General features: G+C 34.7%; 3 protein-coding genes and 1 long non-coding RNA gene across 7 annotated transcripts in view; 1 reads left to right on the top strand and 3 right to left on the bottom strand.

Moving 5' to 3' along the window:
* The window catches only part of zgc:113625, a 32,279-nt gene extending 28,561 nt beyond the window's left edge, over positions 1-3,718 (bottom strand). The window contains 3 exon segments of the mRNA NM_001013481.2: positions 14-125; positions 3,164-3,278; positions 3,618-3,718. Of these exon segments, the coding sequence (NP_001013499.2) occupies positions 14-125; positions 3,164-3,226 (175 nt within the window). The 5' untranslated portion in view covers positions 3,227-3,278; positions 3,618-3,718.
* Positions 3,719-6,468: 2,750 nt separating this feature from the next.
* Positions 6,469-11,341, bottom strand: pcna (proliferating cell nuclear antigen). The gene is made up of 6 exons (NM_131404.2): positions 10,859-11,341; positions 10,282-10,379; positions 9,792-9,859; positions 9,090-9,284; positions 7,629-7,752; positions 6,469-6,966 (listed from the first exon to the last, which is right to left on the bottom strand). The coding sequence occupies exons 1-6, from the start codon at positions 11,077-11,079 to the stop codon at positions 6,890-6,892; spliced, it is 783 nt and encodes a 260-aa protein (NP_571479.2). The 5' UTR covers positions 11,080-11,341; the 3' UTR covers positions 6,469-6,889.
* Positions 10,584-25,666, top strand: part of trim69 (tripartite motif containing 69) — a 30,684-nt gene continuing 15,601 nt past the window's right edge. Inside the window, exons 1-3 of one of the 4 annotated variants that reach the window (XM_087268774.1) lie at positions 10,584-11,414; positions 21,036-21,678; positions 23,822-23,917. In XM_087268774.1, the coding sequence (XP_087124900.1) occupies positions 21,046-21,678; positions 23,822-23,917 (729 nt within the window). In that variant the 5' untranslated portion in view covers positions 10,584-11,414; positions 21,036-21,045. Of the gene's footprint in view, positions 11,415-21,035; positions 21,679-23,821; positions 23,918-25,666 lie in introns of those variants that run through there. The other 3 variants (XM_087268773.1, NM_001302246.2, XM_087268775.1) reach the window with 3 other exon arrangements.
* LOC147835165 (uncharacterized) lies at positions 14,013-16,428 on the bottom strand. Its single transcript, XR_015501657.1, has 3 exons — positions 15,934-16,428; positions 14,922-15,808; positions 14,013-14,736 (listed from the first exon to the last, which is right to left on the bottom strand). It is a non-coding gene; the product is annotated as an uncharacterized LOC147835165 (long non-coding RNA).

Here is a 25,666-nt window from a genome sequence, read left to right on the forward strand (position 1 = left end):
TCGCCGCACATACCTTTGCGATGATTCTGTTGGGGATCTTCACAGTGCAAACATTCATCCAATCCAGCCGAACCATCATCAAGTAAAAAAACTCCTGGATTTGTATGTTGGCATGCAGAGAAATGCTGAAAATAATCAGAAAACAAAGCATAAGTACTAGGGCTGAGAAATTTGGATTAAAATCATTCAACTACAATTATTGAATCGTTATTTCACTGACAGGTTCTATACAGTAAATATACTTGCATATTAAAAGGGAGAATTTCTTTTAATAAAGGTGCATTATTTGATTGTAAAATAATCGAAGAAAACACACAATTTACTATCTATGATTATTTATTTAACATCAACATTAAACAACTGAAATTAAAGCACACACTGCCTAAAACGAACAGTGACTGCTTTTTTATAAAAATAAAATTGACAATAAATGTCTTTTTGGAAACAAAATGAATTATTTTCAGTGTTTTCATATTAAAAGTAGAAAAGAAGCAGTATCTCTTCATAAAATAACTCGTTTATATGCTGTAAATAATATTTCAAATAGTGCATTTCTTGCATCTACTGTAAACAAATGTTTTAATGTAAATAATAATTTGAATGAAATGGAACATAAGCCATATTGACCTTATTCTAAAATGCGGAAGTGCGCCTGTTTTCGCGATTGTCTTAGAACTTCCGATTCAGTCGCCTATGGGAGAAATGACTAGGAATAATAAACGGCAGAAAATGGCCAAACTACTTGCTCAACAAACAAATGTTTGCATGACTACACAGACCAAGTAGCATAATATAATAAGAAAATATTAAATTGCAACATCAAGCAGCGTAACAAGCAGTTGTTAACGTCAAAAAAATGAATGAAAGTGAATGTGCCCGGAAGTGGCGAGACAAAAAGATTCAAATGGCAGCGCCCGCTCGACAGCTGAAAATAGGCATCTCTGGCCCAGCTTCCAATCATAGTCAATAGCCCCTTTCACACAGTGATACCGGTAAATATCTGGAAAATTTCCGGAACGACTTTACCGGTATATTCAAAAAAGCGCTGTTCACACAGGCGAGGACGTTACGGAATTTTTTCGGAAAAGACCGTTCACACATCCATTCCAAAATACCGATAAATTCTGACATCCTTCACCACAAATGAGCTTTAAACGGCTGCGCTTGTATTTGTAAACATTTGACTAAATTACAAACTCTGTGGATGATCAATATTGTGAACAACTTTCGCAGGATCACTTTCGCATGTCGAGATGTTCATAATATGTGCGTGTACAGGCGCTCACAGGCAGTACACAGGCACACGCAAAGCTTGAAGGTAAACAAACAACGGCTTATCATAAGCATCTCATCGATGATTATTTACACAGTTGGCATTAAGAAGAACATATAAACGTGATCTGACTAACTTCTAGCAGCTAAATGTGTCTGGAAAAATATTCAAAGGCTTTTTTTCTCACAAACCGCGCGGACGTAAATGCGTCTGACTGTTGTGATTGGCTAAAGCAGAATCTTCCGGAAAGGTCTGTTTGTGTGAAAGGGGCTAATGTAGTGCAAAGTAACTAAGTAAGCAGGGTCACGTGACTCCACACGCGGTAAGGTAAGTAATTGAAAAAATTGACTTGGAAAAATTAGATCGATTATTGCTTCTGAATTGTATTACTTTGATTAATCGCTCAGCCATTATAAGTACATGAAAGATTGCATCATCTTGTGAGATATTGAGCTGTTAGAATGTAGACAAAACTAGGCATGGGACAAACTGTTTTCAAGGTATACTGCAATTAGGAAAAGTAAAGGTTTTAAAACTGCCAAAATTGTCTGCTATATCGTTCTTAAGGTATGTGTAAGGTTTTTTATTTGCATTTTTTAAGGACAACAGTATCTCCAGCAGAAAATATCCAAAGATGCCATTTTAAATTTAAAGAAATCTGTGTTTCTGAAACAAAAGAAGACAGCAGGAGTCACTGACTACGTTTACATTGACATCAGCATTCGAATTATTTGCTTTAATCTAATTAAGAAAATAATAAGCCTAATGTGTTTACATGAGTTGCTTTTTGAGTGTTACTTTCATGATCCCGTTTTACATGTTATAGCACATAATTCGATTAACATCATTGTGTCACCGCGCTATCCACATTTCCTCCGGAGTTTCATGCAACTTCGGCTGTTTCATTTTTAATTTGTCGACTTTAACTGCAGTTTGGCACTTTCACTTTCATCCACGAACATTTCATGCATGCCCTCCGTGACAAACGAGATACTGGATGCAAATATGGAAAAGTGTAGTTTTAATGGAAGTACATACCACATGCTGAATGGAAGAAATAAAAAACATCCACATTTCACGATGCAGGTGTCTGTGGTCTACACTAACTGTGTAGGTGCAAAGAGTGTTAAACAGCCGTGTGTGTGTGTGCGTGTGTGTGTGTGCGTGTGGACTATCTTGTCACAAAATGCAGTGAAAAGCCCTACTTGACAGTAATAGTTTGATTAAGGTGTTTACATGTCTGTACTAAACTTCAATAATGTGACGAAAATCGGCATACTCCACACATCTTAATTCGATTTCTCTTTTTTTTTCTCTCTTTTCTCGATTATGACCTTAATCTGATTAAATTAATCAAAGGGGGTAAAAAGTTGTTGTTTTTTTACCCAGATATTTAAAAATAACTTATTTTAGATTCGTAATCACAATAAGTGAAACCGTGAATTTTAAATCTAAGCCATCAGAACATACCATCAGAATCTTATACCGGCCCATGACAAAACTAAAACGGACCAAACAGTTTTTAAATAAATATCTAAGTATATGTGTAGCTAATTTTGATGCTTTGAATTAACATATGCCAAATTCAGAATGATCAAATATAAAGTAGTCAACATTTGAAGTGGATCACCATTCATCAAAGTTGTCCCAAAATTATCCAACAACAGCCAGGACAATATCGAAAAACATTTTTGATTCACTTTGAATGTTAACTACTGTATATACACACCTGTATTTAACACAAATTAAGCTTTTAACAACTATAGCACTTAAACAACACTTTGCCTGTTGGTTATTGCATTGGAAAGAAGGAAATATTTCATTCAAAATAATAATAATAATAATAATTAAACCCTGAATATGACCCTGTAGTAAAATCGCAGCACATACCTTTGCAATGATTCTTTTGGGGATCTCTACAGAGCAAACATTCATCCAGTCCAGGAGGGTCATCAACAATTAATAGAAAAATGCCAGGATTAAATTGTTGACATGCAGGGAAAAGCTGAAATTAATCAGAAAACAAAGCATAAGGACAACAAACATTGTCTTGTGAACTATTGAGCTGTTTGTATGTAGACAAAACTAAAAGTGACCAAACAGCCTCTAGAAGCATGCATGTATGTGTGTGTGTGTGTGTAGGCTAGCTAATATTTATGCTTTGAGTTAGCATTTACCAAATTCAGAATGAATCTAATTTATACACCTGTACTCAACACAAACAACACTTTGAACAACTATAGCACATCAATAACACTTGCCTATTGGTTATTGTGTTGGAAAGAAATGTTTTATTTAAATTAAACCCTGAACATGAATCTGTGGTAAAATCCTCTCAGCACACCTTTGCAATGATTCTCTTGGTGATCTTCACAGTGCAAACATTCATCCAGGCAGGCCTGCAACCATTTCACAACTAATAAACCAGAAACATCTCCTTCAAACACAAATGTTTGCAAGGCTAGGTTAATTAAAGGCACGTGGTTTTGCCCCACCCATGTTTAATGACCACTATGAACCAATCAAAATGGGGGGGGACTAGGCTGAAAGTTGGGTTTGTATTATGGTTAGTACATGCTGTTATATGCAAGCGAGGTTCAGCCAAAGCTAAGGAAACTATTATAATTTAATAGTTTAATAAGTATCTATCAACTTAACATATTAACCATGCAGTATATCGTTAAGTTTTATAATCTGTGAAACTGTAAACTACTAGCCACTGACCACAAGAGGGCGTCATACGTTCAGTTTGTAGCGTCAAATCAAAACTGATTTGATTTTGTTTGCTTAATGATTAAACATTATATTTATTAAACATAAATTTGCATATTTAAAATTATCGACACATAGGGATGAGTAGTTGGGGGGAAACCTTTTGAGACAACAAGAACACTGAGAAAACAAAGCTGAAAGTTGAGACTGTACCATAGGGTAGCCTACATGGTGCCATGCACAGGTTCAGTCTCTAGTACAGCTAATGTCAAATCTACCATTACTTAAATATTAACCAGTTTATTACCACTGTATTAACCAAACAGTATAGCATGAAGTTTAATAACCAGTAAATGTTACATATTGAAAACTCTGAATTGTGTACTACAGAGATTTAACACAAGAGGGCGACATTTCACGTGTTCAGTTTGTCATGTCAAACCAGCAATTTACTAACTGGATTTGATTTTGTTTAATGATTCATTAAAATAATGCAATGAGTTGAAATTAGTAGTTGGGAAAACCTGTTGAGATGAGAACACATTGAGAAAATAAGGCTGAAAGTTGTGTACACGCAGCCATATGTGCCCTAGGTTTAGTACCTGGTAAAGCTAAAGAAAAAACTATCATACTTTAGAAATCTTTCAGTTTCATGTATTAACTATGCAGTTTAACGTCAAGTTCTATAATCTGTATATATTAAAAACTCTGAAATATGAACTACAGCCACTGGCCACAAGAGGGTGACATTTCATGTGTTCAGTCTGTTCTGTCAAACCAGCAAATTACAAACTGCATTTACTTTTAATTAATTCTAAAAAAAAAATGTATAGGTAAACATAATTTAGCATTTTTACAATTATCACCACATAGGGATGAGTAGTTGGGGGGGAAAAACCTGTTGAGACATCGAGAACACCTTGAGAAATCGAGGCTGAAAGTTGGGTTATGTTCAGTGCCTGGTAGAGATATAAGAACCAAACTATTATGATTTATAATTTAAGTATCTATCGGTTTAACGCATTAGCCATAGTGTAACGTGAAGCATTGTAGTCTGCATATATTAAATAATGACAACTCTGAAACGTGAACTAGTTACTTACCACAAGAGGGCGGAATTAAGTGAGTTTGATGTGCCAAACCAGCAATGTAATAACTGGATTTGATTGGTTTAATAATCAATGTCTACAATTATCTACACATTGAAATAAGTAGTTGACCAAGACCTGTTGAGACAAGAACAATGCATTGAGAAAATAAGGCTGATAGTTGAGTCTGTACCATAGATTTAGTACCTGGTAAAGCTAAAGACAAAACTATCATCTTTTAGGTGACCGCAGTGTAACAAAGTTCTATAATCTGTAAATATTAAATATAGAAAACTGTCGTGTCAAACCAGCTATTTACTATCTGGATTTGAATTTGCTTGTTTAATGATTCATTAAAATATTTACAAATATCTACATGTTTGAATGAGTAGTTGGGACAAAACTGAAGATGAAAACACTGAAGGCTGAAAGTTGGTTCTGCACGGGCTGCCATATGTAAGCTAGGTTAGGTACCTGGTAAAGCTCAAGACAAAACTATCATATTTTAGTTATCTTTTAGTTTCACATATTAACCATACAGTGTATTGTGACGTTCTATAATCTGAAAATATAATAAATATTGGAACTACTGACCACAAAAGGGTGGCATTACATGTGTTTTTTGTCATGTCAAATCAGCAATTTACTAACTGAATCTGATTTTGTTAAACGATTCATTATAAATAATACAAGCAAACATCAATTATCATATTTACAGTCATCTACAAGATAGAATGAGTAGCTGGGCAAAACCTGCTGAAACAAAAACAATGCATTGAGGGAAAAAAAGGGTGATAGTTGGGTCTGTACACCATATGTAGCTATTTTTACCCTACATTAAGGACCTGGTAAAGCGAAGGACAAAACTATTATAATTTAGGTAACCACAGTGTAAAGTTCTATAATCTGTAATTATTAAAAACTGAATTGTGAACTACAGCCACTGGCCACAAGAGGGTGGCATTTCACATGCTGAGTTCGTGTCAAACCAGCAAATTAATAACTGGATTTGGTTTAATAATTAAAGAGTACAAGTAAATATCCATTACAGTATTGGCAATTATCTACACATTGGGATAAGTAGTTTGAACAACCTGAAGCAAAAACACCACATTGAGAAAACGAGACGCTAAATTCAGTGCTCGGTAAAGCAAAAAAAACAATCTAGTCACTTGAATCAGTTTAATGTATTAACCCTACCCTAACCCTGTTTTAAAAACTCTACCTAAAACCTGTATGTGTAAATCCTGCAAGCTACAGCCCCCAACCACAAAAGGGCAACAATTCATATAAATTTCTTGTTCGTCAATCTAGTAATTATAAACGGGTTGTTTAATAAGTAAAATGAAGTAACCAAAGCACCATATGACCTGAAAAATAGACTAAAGTCACTCATCGATACAAAAGTTTTATTAAGGGTTGACTGGATGAACGGTGTCCAATTAGCATATTTACAGACAATTATCTACACATTGGAATGAGCAGTTGGACAAAACCTGAAATGGACACAAGAGGACAACGGCAAAGAGGAGAAAAACAAGACTGAATGTGGAGTATGTACATGAGAGCACTCTAGATTCAGCCCACGGAGCGCCTGGTAAAGCTAAGGCCCAAACTACCATCATTTAATAAGTGCGCCCGCAATTCTGCCAATGATATGTAATGGCTTTAGAGGGTCACAATCGGGAATCCATTGAACTGGAAACCACAGCAGACACTGAGTGATAAAATGCATTTTCCCAAAACATCTATGCAATAACTTCTGAGATCCAGAATGAAATCCCACAGATGACAGGCTCCGCTCTTCTGCTTGGATTTAGGAGGACTCTTCATCGATCTTGGGCGCCAGGTAATATTTGACGTGTCCCATGTCTGCAATTTTGTACTCAACCACTGCAGGGAGGAGATCACAATTAATTCATCTGCTTTAAAATACTTCAAAACAAAAGGCAATTAATTATGGGTATGTGATAGGGGTGTAATATGATGATATAGACAAAATAAAGCCTTGCTTCTCGTTTACATTGTATTGTGGCGTTATAAAATGGATCATTTATGTAAATATAAATTTAATAGGTTAATATAATTTATGAGCAAAATATTAAATGGATGAAAAACATGAATAAGAGCGTCAAAAGAAATGATTAAATAATGAAAACTTTAAATTGTGAACTACAGCCACTGACCACAAGAGGGCGATATTTCTTATAATTTCTGTGTGGAGTTTACCAATACATAAATTTACATAACATGATAGTTGCAATCTCTAAAGTACAATGTTTACATTTTATTTAGCGATATTTCTTATTTTTGTGTTGGACTTGTAATTACTAGCTTTTAAAAAGAGTTTTGTATTTTCTTAATATTCATTATATAGTAACCAAACATGCTCAATAATGCACTGACGTTATAAATAAAGTGAAAAATTATCACATATAAATGTGTTTAAAATATCGAAATGGTACTATATATCGGTATCGGGGTATTAGTGTACTTGAATCATGATCTTTTTATTTGTATCATGTAGCTTAACCCTAATATGCGAGGATATTTACCTAGTGGAATATCTGCGGACATGCTAAGTGTGACCGTCTTGGACAGAGGAGTGGCTTTGGTGAAGAAGTTCAGGTAGTTCAATGCAAAAATGAGCTGCACTGGCTCATTCATCTCAATTGTTACCTGTGAAGAAAACAAATCTCATCAGTTACCATCATCATAGACTATTTTCTAGATGAATATCCCAATGTGAACAGTAGGGCTGCACAGCATATCGCAATAAGGAATCGTTATCATGACAGTATAGGCAACATGCACTAAGAATTTTCTTTAATGGCCTGGCTGGGCCAATGGATTTTTTTTGCTGGTCAGAAAAAAAAAAAAAGTAAACATTTCTTAGCGACATACTTTAATGTCAAAACAAGACAACTCTGGTTGTATACACTTTAATTTCTCTTTTTTTCAATTACAAGTTTAACATTTTTTAAAGTATTTTTATCATGGAGGCAATTACATAATCAAAAAGATATATTTGAAGGCTTTTGGTCCAAATTGATTGAGTACGACTTCTTTTCAAGCTAAAGCGTTCCTGTTGTAAAACCTTAAGCTTCATGCCTAGTTTTAAATGTCTACTCACCCTTCTGTAAAGGTTTTGTATGAATGAAAAATGACGCAACGCAATGTAATTGTGGTTATGATCATGAGAAATTGTGTAATTTCTTAGTTTTTTTCCCCCTGATTTTATGAAGATAGATTGTTGGTGATTATATGGATGTCGGCCCGATTGGGTAGCTTTACTTGGGACAGGAAAATTAAGACCAGTTTAAAATGATTTAAGACCTACAACACAATATTTCAGTGATTTTAAGACTTTTTTTTTTTTTAAACTTAAGACATTAAGACCCTACGGATACTGTTTTTTATGCATTGGTTATTTTTATGCATTGCCACAATCTGTGGAACTCTTAACCCTCTGATAAAATCCCAGATAATTATTAAATCACTTATAACCTACTCTTTTAGGGTAGCTTTTTAGATTTATTATTATTGTAAGCGTTTGATTATATTCATTGCATTTTTTTTGCATTCATCCTGTATGCATCTTTAACAGCTGCACATTATGTCTGTAAAGTGCCCCGAGATGCTACTTTTAAAGGTGCTAAATGAAAATAAAGCTGCTTATTATATAAATCTGATCAATCAGATGGGGCCTTTACTACCTTTAGCCCCGCCTCCTAAGTAGTTGCTGTTCTGCTATTGGCTGGATTGGCTTAAAGGTGAAATCAGAGCTAAAAAATGATTCTCACTAATAGTGCTTTAAAGACTAAAGGTTTGCATCTTGACAGTTTTAAGTCTGAATTAGATCTGGAAAATATATTTTACTTGTTTATTGCAAAATCATGAAATAATTTTTTTAAAACAGCTAATTAAATTGACTTTTTCAGAGAAATGTTTGATTATAGAATATATATTGCATATTTTTCCCAGTATCGTGCAGCCTTAAATGAATAGTATGTTACCGCTTCATCCTCCTTGTCGACGTTGCTGGTCTGTGAGAGCTTGATGTTGCCTGTGCCCAGCTCTCCGCTGGCAGAGAACTTCACGCCATCCTTGGCACACGAGATCATGACAGCATCACCAATCTGTGACAGATCCCTGCAGATGCGGGCAAACTCACCCGACGGCATCTTCACCACACAACTGTATTCCTGCTCCTGAGGGGAAGAGAATAAAGCATGATCATTGCAGACAAACATCCACGATCATATCAGAAATAAACAGGAATCAAGAGAGGGAAACTCAATAAACTTTAAGACCTCATCGCCATTTTAGGTTTTAACTTAACATTGGTGACAATTCAACTTGTAGTATATTTACTAAATACTGATTGTAAGAAACGAATCCTAAACTAAATCGGTCATGTACTGAATAAAAATGCTAATCCCAACAGATGGCACCTATAGAACAGCAGGAAACATAGGCTTGCCTTTATTACTGCAGTAGACAAAGCAGTGTGATGCCAAATCTAGCAGGATTTTATCAATTTCATAAACCACACAGATTAAATTTAGGCAAACTTTAGCACACAACTACACATTATATAATCATAAAATGACCAAAACAATTATATCTTGTAAAACAACAGTTAAGGCTGTTTAATACCAAATTGATTTATCAACTTTTAATGACCCTGCAGACACCCTGTTATAATAAAGTCTTACTGGAATGCCAAGCTGCTCCACATCCAGATCCATCAGTTTCATCTCATAGTCGGACACTTTCTCTTGATCTGAAATGAGATGTAAATATTAGTATGGATTATTAGCTCTCCAGCAAAACTTAACTTTTGGTTTCATAGTAATAGTTGATAACATGGTGAAGAAAATCCATACTAGAAGCATTTTTTTTATGTGATGTTATTAACCACAAAATGGCTCCAGTATCTATGCGAATTTCATTCTTACATTTTTGGAGAAAATTATTATTAGAAAATTATTTTTAAATATTAAGTATTAATTATTTAGCTTAACTTTAATGATTCATTTTAAACCAAAGCCCATGTTTTTAACAGGTATTGCTGATAAATCGATATTAAAATACTGCAAATATAAATTTAGCAACATAAAATAAATTCATAATAAAAAAAAGTTTTTTTTAATTGTACACTATCAAAAGTATTGCTATTCCTAGTTTAAAAAGAAGTTAACTTACTGAGCGTTTCAAAGACCAGTGCCAAGGCGTCAGCATTGTCTTCAGCTCTGAGTGTGATGATGTCTTCATTTCCAGCACACTTCAGAATCTTCGACATGCTAGGAAACAGATGAATAATAATCAAAACACGTTCACTTCAGGTAGAAAAACACCATATTGATCGTAAAATGGTTTACCATTTACATTCGAAACAGTCATGGCATACACAAAAAGTGTCTAAGCAGGTTTTCTTTGTCTAACACCAGAGCCATGTTGTCATTCAGCAACCCGGCATTTTCTTTCCCGCCAACAAGCTTAAGCGCGCGCAAGTGACGTCACGATCAGTAGAGCGTGGGACGAATGCAGGAAACTGCGCGCCAAATTAAACTGATAGCCTATTTAAAACACAACCGTAAAACGGCATACTTTAATAACAACTACTGTAAATAAAATACTTTTGTCACTTTATAGTCTAAAAATGGCGCGCTGCTGTGTAGAGGCGCAGCCCCGGGCATGCGCAGACATGTTCAAACTTCACTCACCAAGTAAATACGAGTCAAATAACACAAAAGGCGCTTGATTTAGTCAGTGATTTTACCTGCTCAGATTGACCCCCATGGCTAGGTTTCTGTCGCAGCGGTAGGAGTCGAACCCGTCACTCCGGAGCGTCAGCTGCACCAGAGACACATGAGAGGAGTCCATACTCTGCAGAGAAATGCCCGACGAGCTCACATCCCAGCAAGCCTCGGTGATCAGGTCTTTCAGAGCCTCCAGGACCTTCTTAAGGATAGATCCCTGAACCAGACGTGCCTCAAACATTGTGCTGCTTTCTTAGTTTAGAGTAGGAGGAACTAAAGTTATCTAATCCTGTTACGACACAAGCTGCGGCCTGGTTAACTGCTTGTTTTCCAGCACAGGAAAGCAGAATCCTAAACTATCCTAGAGTTTAGCAGGTACTAATGCAGAGGAGGCACGGTGCAGATGTGCTGTCCACTGTTCTGGCGAGGCTCTGAATGTAACTGCGCGCGCTTTCGCCGGGATTTTGTTAAACTGACCCACTGTTGCCTTCGTCATTTCCGCTGACGTTTGACTCCTCCTGGAACGCAGACAGAACTGCGGACACTGACCAAAAGAGGGCGCAATTTGGTCAGAAGGTATGAGTTATTCACAACATTTATGAATACCCATTACAGTGCGTTTTAATAACCTTTACCCCCACCCAAACCCTAAACTGACCCGTCACTGTGGTGTAAAATATTATATATTGTCGTACAGTGTGAAAAATGATGCTATGTCAACGTGCGCATGCCCAAGTATCCACAACTGTATCCCTTTTTTTGTTTCTTTGACAAATTACTGTGCTGTTGCTAGAAGGGATACAGCTACGGTCGGCAGTTAACGAGAATTATTTATAAAATTTATAAATACCCATTACAGTGCGTTTTAATAACGTATACCCCCTAACCAAACCCTAAATTGACCAGTCACAGTAACGTAAATTATTAATTATTGTTGTGCAGTTTACCAAAGATCAGACTATGTTGATGTGCGCATGCCCAAGTATACGCACCTGTATCCCTTTTTTGTTTCTGTGACAAATTACTGTGCTGTTGCTAGAAGGGATACAGCTACGGTCAGCAGTTAACGAGAATTATTTATAAAAATTATAAATACCCATTACAGTGCGTTTTAATAACGTATACCCCTAACCAAACCCTAAATCGACAAGTCACAGTAACGTAAAATATTAATTATTGTTGTGCAGTGTACCAACGATTGATGTTGATGTGCGCATGCCCAAGTATCCGCAACTTTTTGTGTAACACATGTTTTGTTGCTAAAGGATATAGCTGCGGTCTTCAGTTAACAATAACTACTTATAATATTTATGAATACCCATTATAATGCTTTTTAATAACGTCTACCTTACCCAAATCCTAAATCGACCCATCACAGTAACGTAAAATACTGTTGTGTCACAAAAATCATGCTATGTTGATGTGCGCATGATCAAGTATCCCACAACTGTATCCCTTCTTTTGTTTGTGTAACACATTTATGTATGTATATATATATATATATATATATATATATATATATATATATATATACATACATACATACATACATATATGTGTTACACAAACAAAAGAAGGGATACAGTTGGGGATACTTGAGCATATATATATATATATATATATATATATATATATATATATATATATATATATATATATGTATGTATGTGTGTGTGTGTGTGTGTGTGTATGTATATATATATGTATATATCTATGGTGTAACTGCAGGTGCGGTCTTCAGTTAAGGATAATTATTTATAATATTTATGAATAACCATTATTATGCGTTTTAATAACGTCTACCTTACCCAAATCCTAAATCGACCCATCACAGTAACGTAAAATACGAAATATTGTCACAAAAATCATGCTGATGTGCGCATGCCCAAGTATCCCCAACTGTATCCCTTTTTTTGTTTGTATAACACATAACTTTTGTTGCTAGAGGGGATACAGCTGCAGTCGGCAGTTTACATTTAATAATTTATGTTAATTATTATTAAGTTATCAATAATTGCATTTTATTAATGACTACCCCAACCCTAAACCCAACCATCACAGTGATGTAAAAACAGTAACTATACGGAGTATTATTCATATTACTTATTAAATTACTTTTTAAATTGTAACATCTACCCCTACCCTCACAGTAGTGTAAAAACAGTAATTATACAGAGTATTATGTTATTTATTAAATTACCCCTTTAATTGTATTTTATTAGCATCTACCCCTCAGTTAAAAATATATAAACAAAAATCAGTGGCGTAGCGCAAAATGCGGAGGCCCCCCTGCAGGGATTGCTGACGGGCCCCCTGATGAAGGGGGGGGGGATGCGTCACACGTCATTTTGCATATCACTGACGTCATCACGTTCTACCGCTTCTGTTTGTTTAACAGCCTATAATTAATAAAGGGGTAATTATAATTGCACTACACTTTATATAAACATGTTTATTTAACTAAATGTATTGCTGTTTGAATACAGTATGTCATTATAGATGTGTAGTGAATGTGCAGTAATCTCTTATATGTAATAAACTCAGACAAGTTCAGAAATTGTCACTAAAATATCTGTGATTGTGAACAAGAAAAGAATAAACGGTCCAATTGTTAAAATAAAGTAAAAGCAGATCGGTTTGACTGTACAAGGGAAATACCTTCACACTGCCTGTGCTAAATCATTTGTCGTCGGTACGCAGAGGGGTGATCTGCTCTCGGGCTGCAGGTGGAAGAGGCTGCTGTGTAGAGGACTGACTGGGCCGCCTGTCAGTGCAGTGAGGCGGGGGAGGGGCCGGCGGCGTCACACGCAGCTCGTTGAGAAGAGTAGGGACGGTACAGTATGGACAAATGACAGTCTAAAAAAATCCCCAATAACACACAAAAAAGTCGCTAGATTTGTCGCTAGGGGGGTCTGAAAAGTCGCTATATTTAGTGACAAAGTCGCTAAGTTGGCAACATTGGCGGCAAGCAATCAGAATGAAGTAGTCCACCGCTTGAGAGGTGTTCAGAGAACACAGACGTGTGAACTTTGGTTCCGACCACAGTTGTTCCCAAGAGTTTATTGAAAATCGCGACGACGCGGGGCCCCCCCGCGGTGCGTGCCCTGCGGGCCCGTCCGCTACGCCACTGACAAAAATGTATTTTATCTTCAGTTATTTTTCTTTTGTTGTTTTCCAGTTTAACAGCATTTTATGGCTTTTGGTGTAGTGTCAAGATTTAGTTTTCTTTTGATAATATTTAATTGATTGCAGCCGCTGACCACAAGATGGCGCGATTACTTTCAATTACTAGCGCCAGGCTGTTTACTGAGCAGTTAAAAGATATAGGGTACGTGTTGTCTGCTTTAATATTCTGGGCCTGTGTATGTGTTATTCATCATAACGTGGGCCAAAATGTACCCAAAAGTATAGCAATACCAGTAATTTTTTGACCTTGTGGACACATTTTTTACTTCCCATGAGGAAAACAACTCATAAATCATACAGTCAGTCTGTACGGTATACAAATCATTGCGTCCATGGGAAGTCCCCAGAAAAAAATATCATATATACACACATGTGTGTTTATATATGCAAGTATTGAATAGACTGTGACCATACTCATTCATTTTCCTTCAACTTAGTCCCTGAATATAAGAGGTCACTACGCCGGCATATGTTTTACGCAGTGTATGCCCTTCCAACCGCAACCCAAGCACTAGGAAACACCCATACACACTTATTCACACTCTTTCATACATACACTACAGTCAAATTCATTCATTCTTTTATTTTCCCTCAGCTTAGTCCCTTTATCAGGGGTCGCCACAGCGGAATGAATCGCCAACTTATCCAGCATTTTTTTACACAGCGGATGCCTTTCAAGCTGCAACCCAGTACTGGGAAACACCCATACACACTCATTCTCACTCTCGCATTCATACACAACAGCCAACTTCATTCATTCTTTCATTTTCGTTCAACTAAGTCTCTTTATTTATCAGGGGTCGCCACAGTGGAACGAACCGGCAACTTATCCAGCATATGTTTTACATATTGGATGCCCTACCAGACGCAACCCCGTACTGGGAAACACCCATATACACTCATTCACACTCTTGCATTCATACACAACAGCCAATTTCATTGTCCTTCAGCCCAGTCCCTTTATTTATCAGGGGTCGCCACAGCGGAATGAACCATCAACTATTCTGGCACATGTTTTACGCAGTGTATGCCCTTCCAACCGCAACCTAGCACTAGGAAACACCCAAACACACTTATTCACACTCTTTCATACATACACTACGGTCAAATTTATTCATTCTTTCATTTTCCTTCAGCTTAGTCCCTTTATCAGGGGTCGCCACAGCAGAATGAATCGCCAACTTATCCAGCATTTAGTTACACAGCGGATGCCCTTCAATCTGCAACCCAGTACTGGGAAACACCCATACACACTCATTCACACTCTCGCATTTATACACAACAGCCAACTTCATTCATTCTTTCATTTTCCTTCAACTTAGTCCCTTTATCTATCAGGGGTCGCCACAGGGGAATGAACCGGCAACTTATCCAGCATATGTTTTACATATTGGATGCCCTACCAGATGCAACCCAGTACAGGGAAACACCCATATACACTCATTCACACTCTTGCATTCATACACAACAGCCAATTTGATTCATTTTCCTTCAGCTTAGCCCCTTTATTTATTAGGGGTCGCCACAGCCGAATGAACCATCAACTATTCCGGCATATGTTTTACACAGTGTATGCCCTTCCAACCGCAACCCAAGCACTAGGAAACACCCAAACACTCTCATTCACACTCTCGCATTCATACACAACACCCAATTTAATTTATTCTTTCATTTTCCTTCGGCCTAGATTCTTTATTTATCAGGGGTCGCCACAGTGGAATGAACCAGCAACTTATTCAGCATATGTTTAATACAGCCATTGCCCTTCCAGCCGCAACCCAGTACTGGAAAACACCCATAGACACTCATATTGAGAATTTAGTTTATTCAATTCACCTATAGTGCATGTGTTTGGACAAGGGGAACTGACAACTAGCCCAGCCGGGACTTGAACCAGCAACCTTCTTACTGTGAGGCGACAGTGCTAACCACTGAGGCACCGTGCCGCCATTTTTAAACTAATTAATATTAATAAAGTGTATATACAATATTTAATATGCAATAAGCTATATTACGTCACGACTATCACTGTATGAGCTCATATTTTAGGCATTACTGTAAGCATTCCTCCACTGCAGGTCGAAACAGATAGACAGCAGGAAACACAGAGCGTCTCTTCAGGTGTGTTTAATTCACTCAACACATTCCTGCAGTGATTCATCAAGTTAAACGCTCATGACTGCGTGCCGTTGATTTACTCTCTCTGGCAGATTCCTCAACCGCAGACCTCAGCAGATCCCAATGCAGGGCTCTGATGTCCCTCTACAGCCCCAAAACTCCAGCTGAAGGGGGGGTGGAATTTCCCAATCCTAGCAAACAGCAGTAAAAGAGTCTGCTTTAAAAGCCCCTGTCGTGACTGCCAAGTTTCTGAGTCACTCGCAGCCCTCAAGACTTTGTGTTTCCCACGAGACGCTCCGCAATATCTCTGTTTATTCACAATACATCCGCTCGGCTTTTCTACTCTGCTGCAAATTATAGCTGTAGCTCAATCTCTCTCTTTTTTTCTGGGAACTTGGAGAGAGGCAGGATATATGGAATTGAGCTTCAACAATACTGTATGAGCAGGAAGGAAGCGTGGGCCGAGCGACAACCTGGGAAGAGACTTCAAAACTCTTTCTTTTTAGCTTGGTGTCCCTGGAGGTGCAATAAGGCCAGATACTGCTGCAGACATTCGCTAAACCACAGCGACACTGGATCCTGATAAACAACTGTCTCTAACGTCACCCTCAATGAGTCCTCTCAGACTTGCATACTACTGAAGGGGGGTTTCTTTACCGATTTTATGATCATAATATATCCAAATGATGATGCATCTGAATGTCATTTGGAAACGACTGATTGATAAGTAATGAGACACATCTTTGATCCTATAATGATGCATCAGACAAATTATTTTTATATAAAAGAATAAGGTAAGTAGCTAGTGGTGCAGTGGGTAGAACAATCACCTCACAGCAAGAAAGTCGCTGGTTTGAGCCTCGGCTGGGTCAGTTTGCATTTCTGTGTGGAGTTTGCATGCTCTCCCTGTGTTCGCGTCGTTTTCATTCGGGTGCTCCGGTTTCCCCCACAAGTCCGAAAACATGTGGTACAGGTGAATTGGGTAGGCTAAATTGCTGTCCTGAATGAATGAGAGTGTATGGGTGTTCACAGTATTGAGTTGCAGCTGGAAGGGCCTCCGCGTAAAACATATGCTGTATAAGTTGCAACAAGCGGTAACCCCAGATTAATAAAGGGACTAATGACTGAATGAAATAATAGAAAATAACAAAATAAAAGAGACAAAATCTCTGATAATTATCATGCAACAAAACTAAGATTAAATATAAATACGCATCATAAAATTAGCCTTTTTACAAATACATATAACACTAATACTGAACCAACTGTTGTGATGCATTAGAAAATGAGGGAGGAAAAATATTAAATAAAATACTCTAAAGTAACTGGGTTGTGTGATGCACCAAAATATCTTTGGAAGTTAAAAATGTAAATATAAAAAATGTGGAGGTTAAATATAGCGATGCATCATAAAATTTGCTCTTCTATTTACATTTTGTTTTATTAAATATATAATAAAATATTAGAGTGAGATTAAAATGAAAACATGAATATGCATCAGAAAATTGGCCCATTTAAAAAGAAAATATGAAATTGTCCCTGTAAAAGTGTATATATAATATAATATAATATAATATAATATAAAATAATATAATATAATACAATATAATATAATATAACATAATATAATACAATATAATACAATACAATACAATATAATATAACATAATATAATATAATATAATACAATATAATACAATATAATACAATAATATAATATAATATAATATAATATAATACAATAATATAATATAATATAATATAATATAATATAATATAATATAATTTAATATTATAAAATACAATATAATATAATATTATAAAATACAATATAATATAATATAATTATTTAATATAATAAAATATAATATAATAAAATATAATATAATATAATATAATATAATATAATATAATATAATATAATATAATATAATATACGGCGGCGACGCAGTAGGTAGTGCTGTCGCCTCACAGCAAGAAGGTCGCTGGTTCGAACCTTGGCTCGGCTCAGTTAGCGTTTCTGTGTGGAGTTTGCATGTTCTCCGGTTTCCCCCACAGTCCAAAGACATGCGGTACAGGTGAATTGGGTAGGCTAAATTGTCCGTAGTGTATTAGTGTGTGTATGAATGAGTGTGTTGATGTTTCCCAGAGATGGATTGCGGCTGGAAGGGCATCCGCTGCGTAAAAACGTGCTGGATAAGTTGCCGGTTAATTCCGCTGTGGCGACCCCGGATTAATAAAGGGAATAAGCCGACAAGAAAATGAATGAATGAATGAATAATATAATATAAGAGAATATAATCATTTATTCATTAATTTTCCTTAGTCCCTTTCCCAGCTTAGTCTCTTATTTATCAGGGGTCGCCACAGCGTAATGAACCACAAACTATTCCAGTATATATTTTATGCATTGGAGGCAACCCAGTACTGGGAAACACCCATACACATTCACATTTAGTTTACCTAATTCACTTAAAGCGCATGTGTTTGGACTGGGGGAAACTGGAGCACCCAGAGAAAACCCACAACAACACAGGGAGAACATACAAACTCCACACAGAAACAACTGGCCCAGCCAAGGCCCAAACCAGCAACCTTCTAGCTGTGAGTCGACAGAACTAACCACTGAGCCACCATGCCACCCATAATACAATAAAATACAATACAATACAATACAATACAATACAATACAATACAATACAATACAATACAATAATATAAAATAATATAATATAATATAATATAATAATATAATATAATAATATAATATATTACAATACAATATAATATAATATAATATAATACAATAATATAATTTAATATAATATAATATAATATAATATAATATAATATAATAATATAATATATTACAATATAATATAATATAATAATATAATATAATATAATATAATATAATAATATAATATATTATAATATAATATAATATAATATAATATAATATAATATAATATAATACAATATAATACAATATAATATAATACAACATAATATAATATAATATAATTAATATAATACAATACAATACAATACAATACAATATAATATGATATAATATAATACAATATAATATAATATAATATAATACAATATAATATATTACAATACAATAATATAATATAATATAATATAATATGATATGATATGATATGATATGATATAATATAATATAATATAATATAATATAATATAATATAATATAATACAATACAATATAATATAATACAATATAATATATTACAATACAATAATATAATATAATATAATATAATATAATATAATATAATATAATATAATATAATATAATATAATATAATATAATATAATATAATATAATACAATACAATATAATATAATACAATATAATATATTACAATACAATAATATAATATAATATAATATAATATAATATAATATAATACAATACAATACAATATAATATAATATAATATAATATAATATAATATGATATGATATAATATAATATAATATAATATAATATAATATAATATAATATAATATAATATAATATAATATAATACAATACAATATAATATAATATAATACAATACAATATAATATATTACAATACAATAATATAATATAATATAATATAATATAATATAATATAATATAATATAATATAATATAATATAATATAATATAATACAATACAATATAATATAATATAATACAATATAATATATTACAATACAATAATATAATATAATATAATATAATATAATATAATATAATATAATATAATATAATATAATATAATATAATATAATATAATATAATATAATATAATATAATATAATACAATATAATATAATATAATATAAAATAATATGATATAATATAATTTTTTTTTTAAGTTATCTTTACATGCATAAACAAACTCACACGCACACACTCAAGCACATACCAGTACATGACTATATTGTTGTTGTTTTTGTTTTGTTTTTGTTTTGTTTTTGTTTCGTTGCTTTGTATTTGTTATTTGTTGATTTTTTTTTCTTGTATTTGTATTATTTTTGCATATTCTAATAAAAAAAAAAAAAACTTTAGTAGCTGCATCTACAGAGAATAAAAGACATCTGATCACTTGAAAAAAAAAAAATATATATATATATATAATATAATATAATATAATATAATATAATATAACATAAATAATGGAACAACAGATGAAAAATAGCCTTCGGGCTAATTCTGGTGCATTGGGAGAAATGCTAATTAATGTACACTGTCCCTGCCAAATAAACAAATAAATAAAAAAAATTTCTCAGTCATTTTATAAATCCGGGGTCACCACAGCGGAATGAACCACCAACTTATCCAGCATTTGTTTTACGCAGCAGATGCCCTTCCGAGCTGGTCGAGGCTCGAATCAGCGACCTTCTTGCTGTGAGGCGACAGCCCTACCTACTGCGTCGCCCAATATAAAATAAAATAAAATAAAATAAAATAAAATAAAATAAAATAAAATAAAATAAAATAAAATATAATTTAATAATGTTTATGATATAATGCCAATATTATATTATTACTTCTTCTAGATTAGATATAAAGTAAAACATCCTTGTGACCACTTCACTATATGATCACATCCAATCTAAATAAGCTCACATTCTTCATAAAAGTTTGAAAATAAAAAATAAAGAGCAAGAAGGGGAGGAGAAAAGTAGGGCACATCTGGTTTCACTCACAGAGCAGTTTGTGCTGACATGCACACAAGTCACATGAAGGAGGATTAAAATGTTTTTGGACGAGTACCAGCTTGCCGTATGTGTGCAGTAAAAGTTTCATACACTCGAACCAATCCGTGCGGCTCCCTCTAAAAATAAACAATCTCTCCTTCCCCGCCTGTAGGTCTGACGTCATGCGTGAAACTCCTGCCAACTTTCAGCAGGATCAAAATCCAGAGACGCCCCCTATTCTTTCTCCAAGTCAACAGGAAAGTCAGTCGAGAAGAGCGAGACGGACAGAACAAAGCATGTCCAGCAGTCTCCCAGCACAGAACAAGATGGACAAGCAAAAGCTGAGGCCTGAGATTCCTCCTCGGGTGTCCAAAAGTTCAGCTCAGCGCCTCAGCAGAGATCTGACCTGCTCTATATGTCTGGATCTCTTCAAGCAGCCGGTCTCCCTGCCCTGCGACCACACGTTCTGTGAAGCCTGCATCACCAGCTACTGGAGCGGCCCTCGTGTTAAATGCCAGGCTGGATCTGGGTCTTGTCCACAGTGCAGGAAGGTGTTTCACGGTAAGAGCTACAGGCCGAACCGCATCGTGGCCAACATCGTGGAGAGCTACTGCCAGGGCATGGAGGAGAGCGGGGTCCGGCTGGGGGCTGTGTCGGAGCCGGCTCCTACTGCGCCACTCTGCATGCGCCACAGAGAAGAGCTGAAGCTGTACTGCGAGGAGGACCAGGAGCTGGTGTGTCTGGTCTGCGGGATCTCCCAGGACCACCGCGCTCATACACTGGTCTGCGTGCAGGATGCGCAAAAGAGGTACCGGGTAAGAAGAGAAGCTTCTGAAAACAATACAACATACTGTAGAAAGCAGCTGGTGTAACTTAATATACTTAATTATGATATGCATTTCCACACATTTGATTGATTTGGATTGTTATTTCAACTTAATTTAGGTAAATGCACTTTAAATAGTGATAAGGACTGTACTAAATAAAGTATTTTTCACTTCTGAAATACTCTTAAGCACTTACAACAGAAGCACTAGATAAGAAGTGGAGCTTCTCAAAACAAATACTTAAAACATTTGACTCGAATTGTGTTATTTCAACTTAATTTAGGCAAATGCACTGTAAAAGGGATCACTTACACAAGTTGCACGAGTGGACTATACTTAAGTCAACTATTAACTATACTTTACAAGTGCAAAAACTTGCTGTAACATGAAACTGTTAAGTATTGCAATTATTCCCTTGCAAACAGAGGTACCAGGTGGGAAGTGGAGCTCCTGAAAACAATCCAAAAATATTTGGTGTAGCTTAGTATGCTTGGAAGATGAATTCCCACACAATTGATTTGCTATGCTAATTTAACTTAGTTTAGGCAAATGTACTGTAAAAAGTGATTACTTAAAAAAAAGCAAGTAAACTTATTCTAACTTGAAACTGTTAAGTTGAATTAACCTGATTTCTATAAATATGAACATAGTTGCTTTACCTATTAATTTTAAGATTTACTCACTTTAAGTGGTCAACTAATCACTTTAAAATCAACAGGTTTATAGACTTTAAATAAAGTCAATTAATTGCTTTAATAGCAACAGGTTTACTCACTTTAAGTAAAGTCAACTTATCTCTTTAAAAGCAACAGGTTTACTCACTTTAAGTAAAGTCAACTAATTGCTTTAAAATCAACAGGTTTAATCACAAAGTAAAGTCAACTGATCACTTTAAAAGCAACAGGTTTACTCACTTTATGTAAAGTCAACTAATCGCTTTAAAAGCAACAGGTTTACTCACTTTAAGTAAAGTCAACTAATCGCTTTAAAAGCAACAAGTTTAATCACGTTAAGTAAAGTCAACTAATCGCTTTAAAAGCAACAGGTTTACTCACTTTAAGTAAAGTCAACTAATTGCTTTAAAAGCAACAAGTTTAATCACGTTAAGTAAAGTCAACTAATCGCTTTAAAAGCAACACGTTTAATCACTTTAAGTAAAGTCAACTAATCGCTTTAAAAGCAACACGTTTACTCACTTTAAGTAAAGTCAACTAATCGCTTTAAAAGCAACACGTTTACTCACTTTAAGTAAAGTCAACTAATTGCTTTGAAAGCAATAAGTTTAATCACGTTAAGTAAAGTCAACTAATCGCTTTAATAGCAACAGGTTTACTCACTTTAAATAAAGTCAACTAATCGCTTTAAAAGTAACAGGTTTACTCACTTTATGTAAAGTCAACTAATCACTTTAAAATCAACAAGATTACTCCATTTTTAAAGTCAACTAATTGCTATAAAATCAACAAGATTACTCAGTTTTTAAAGTCAATTAATCGCTTTAAAATCAACCAGATTACTCCATTTTTTAAAGTCAAATAATCGCTTTAAAATCAACAGGTTTATCCTCTAAGTAAAGTTGCTTTAAAATCAAGAGGTTTAATCACTTAGTAAAGTCAACTATCGCTTTAAAATCAACAGGTTTACTCACTTTATTAAAAAAAATCTACTTAGCACTTTAAAAGAAAAGGGTTTACTCACTTTTTAAAGTAAAGTCAACTAATTGCTTTAAAAGAAAAGGGTTGACACCTTTTAAGTAAAGTCAACTAATCGCTTTAGAAGAAAAGGGTTGACACCTTTTAAGTAAAGTCAACTAATCGCTTTAGAAGCAACAGGTTTATCAACTTTTTAAAAGTAAAGTCAACTAATCGCTTCAAAAGCAACAGGCTTACACACTTTAAAAGAAAAGTCTACTTATCAGGTTTAAAAGCAACAGGTATACCCACTCTTTTAATTGAATCTACTAACTGCTTCAAAAACAATAGGTCTGCTCATTTTTTAAGTCAGCTCATCAAATGAAAAGCAACTGGACAGTATTTGAGTGACAGGTTTTGCTTTTTTTAATTTCTGAGAGTGTGTACAGATCTTGCACTTTCGGTTTCAGCTGAGAGCTCAGTGTGTTTGTGTTGAACAGGCGTCTCTGACTACATCTGCAAACGCCCTTCAGAAAGAGCTCAACACGGCTCTGGAGTGCGAGAGAGAGACTGAAGAGGAGGTCAAGAAACTCAAGGTGAACTTAACACACTCGCAGCACTCCAAATTCAATTGGATTCAGAGGTGTTTTAAAGGATACACTTTAAAAAATAAATCTTCCTCATTGGGATGGATGGTTTCATGAAGAAAGTTTTCAAATGGTGCACATACTTCATGTACCTAAAGGACAGGACCAGACAGAATCTGCTGACATTTTTTGGTATTTCTGCACCGATTTTTGTTTTAAATCTGTAAATTTATGTGAAAAATGTAAAACATGAAATAAAAATAATAAATTTAAACTTTGTAATTTAACGTTTACAAGCAAATCTAATTTCAGATCAATTTGCTTGGTAAACAAAGCAAGTTTTTCATAAAATATATCTACTAAAAGAAAGAAGAAACATTACTTTACGAACTGTATTGTAATAAATCTTATAGTATTTTGCATATTATTTAATAATATTACTGAAATTAACATAAAAATAAAATGAATAGATGTTTACACACATTTAAATAAGTAAACAAATAAACTTAATGATACTGTAGATAAAAAAAAATGTGTGGAAATGTGTGCAGGTTCTGTGTGGGCCTACTAAACGCTGCTTTTACGGTATGGTGTGGTTCAGTATGGCTCACTTTTGGGGGCTTTACCAATGAATTCTGAATCTAATACCACTAGTTCTTCTAGGTACCACCTTGAGTGAGGTTCCAAGTAAGTCATACCACTACCAAAACATGATGTCTACACACTGCTGATTACTGACTGGTCTGAGAAGTATGTCACTGCCAGAATCATATGTAAATAGTCAGCAGGCATTGCTCAAGGACACAATTCCAGCAGCGCAATAACAGTGATAATCCAACCCATTTTAATCCATTTAAGCACCCCGGCAACTACAGTTACAGATGCTCATTGTTGCCATTTTCCTTTCATAAGTAACTTTTTACATGTTATCTATGTTAAATTTCTTAATGACATGCAAGTAACCAACCAAATATAAGACTTCAAGAAAGAAAAAAAAAATTGATTGGAGCTTGGGCGGATGCGCCGCGCCCCGAACTGATCGTATGGATCGAGCATGCTGTTGTTAATATTAGGAGGAAAATAAATATATTTATGCTTTTTTAAAGTCAAACACTTTGGAGAACATTTAAGACCTCATCAAAATGCTATTAAGACTTTTTAATACCTTTTAAGGGCCTTCATTTTCTCATTATGTATTTATCAACTTTTAGTACATTCTAAGACCCAGCGGACACCATGAGTACACTATAAATCACTGGCATAACTGAAAAAACCCTTTATGGTTCCTCATGGCACCTTTACTTTTAAATAAAGAGCAATAATGTACTGTTCATTTCGTTGTCAAGCAAGTGGTTTTTTCCTCTGAAAACAAAAGACAACATTCTGAAAAGCAGCTGGTCACCAAACAGTTAATGGTGGTCGCTGACGTCCATTGTTTCTTTTGTTTACATTGGAGGCAGGAAATAAACATTTTTTTTTTAAATATCAGAAGATAGGACCTCATACATGTTTGGAACAAGTAAAGTCTGAGTGCATGATGAGATGATTTTCCTTTTAGTGAACTGCTCCTTTAAAACCTGTTTTGTTTTGCTGAGTGATTCATCAGCTCCAAACCTAATTCTCTGCGGTGGAAAAAACAATGCTGACCCCATTCTCACAATACAGATCTCAATACAGATTTTCCAAAGTATTCTGTGTTAAACAAGCAAGATAGATTGCAGATGGTGGAATAGCTGGAAGAACAATGCAATAAAATGT

The sequence above is a fragment of the Danio rerio genome, chromosome 10, assembly GCF_052040795.2.
Source record: "Danio rerio strain M-AB ecotype USA chromosome 10, GRCz13ab, whole genome shotgun sequence".
Classification (NCBI taxonomy): domain Eukaryota; kingdom Metazoa; phylum Chordata; class Actinopteri; order Cypriniformes; family Danionidae; genus Danio; species Danio rerio.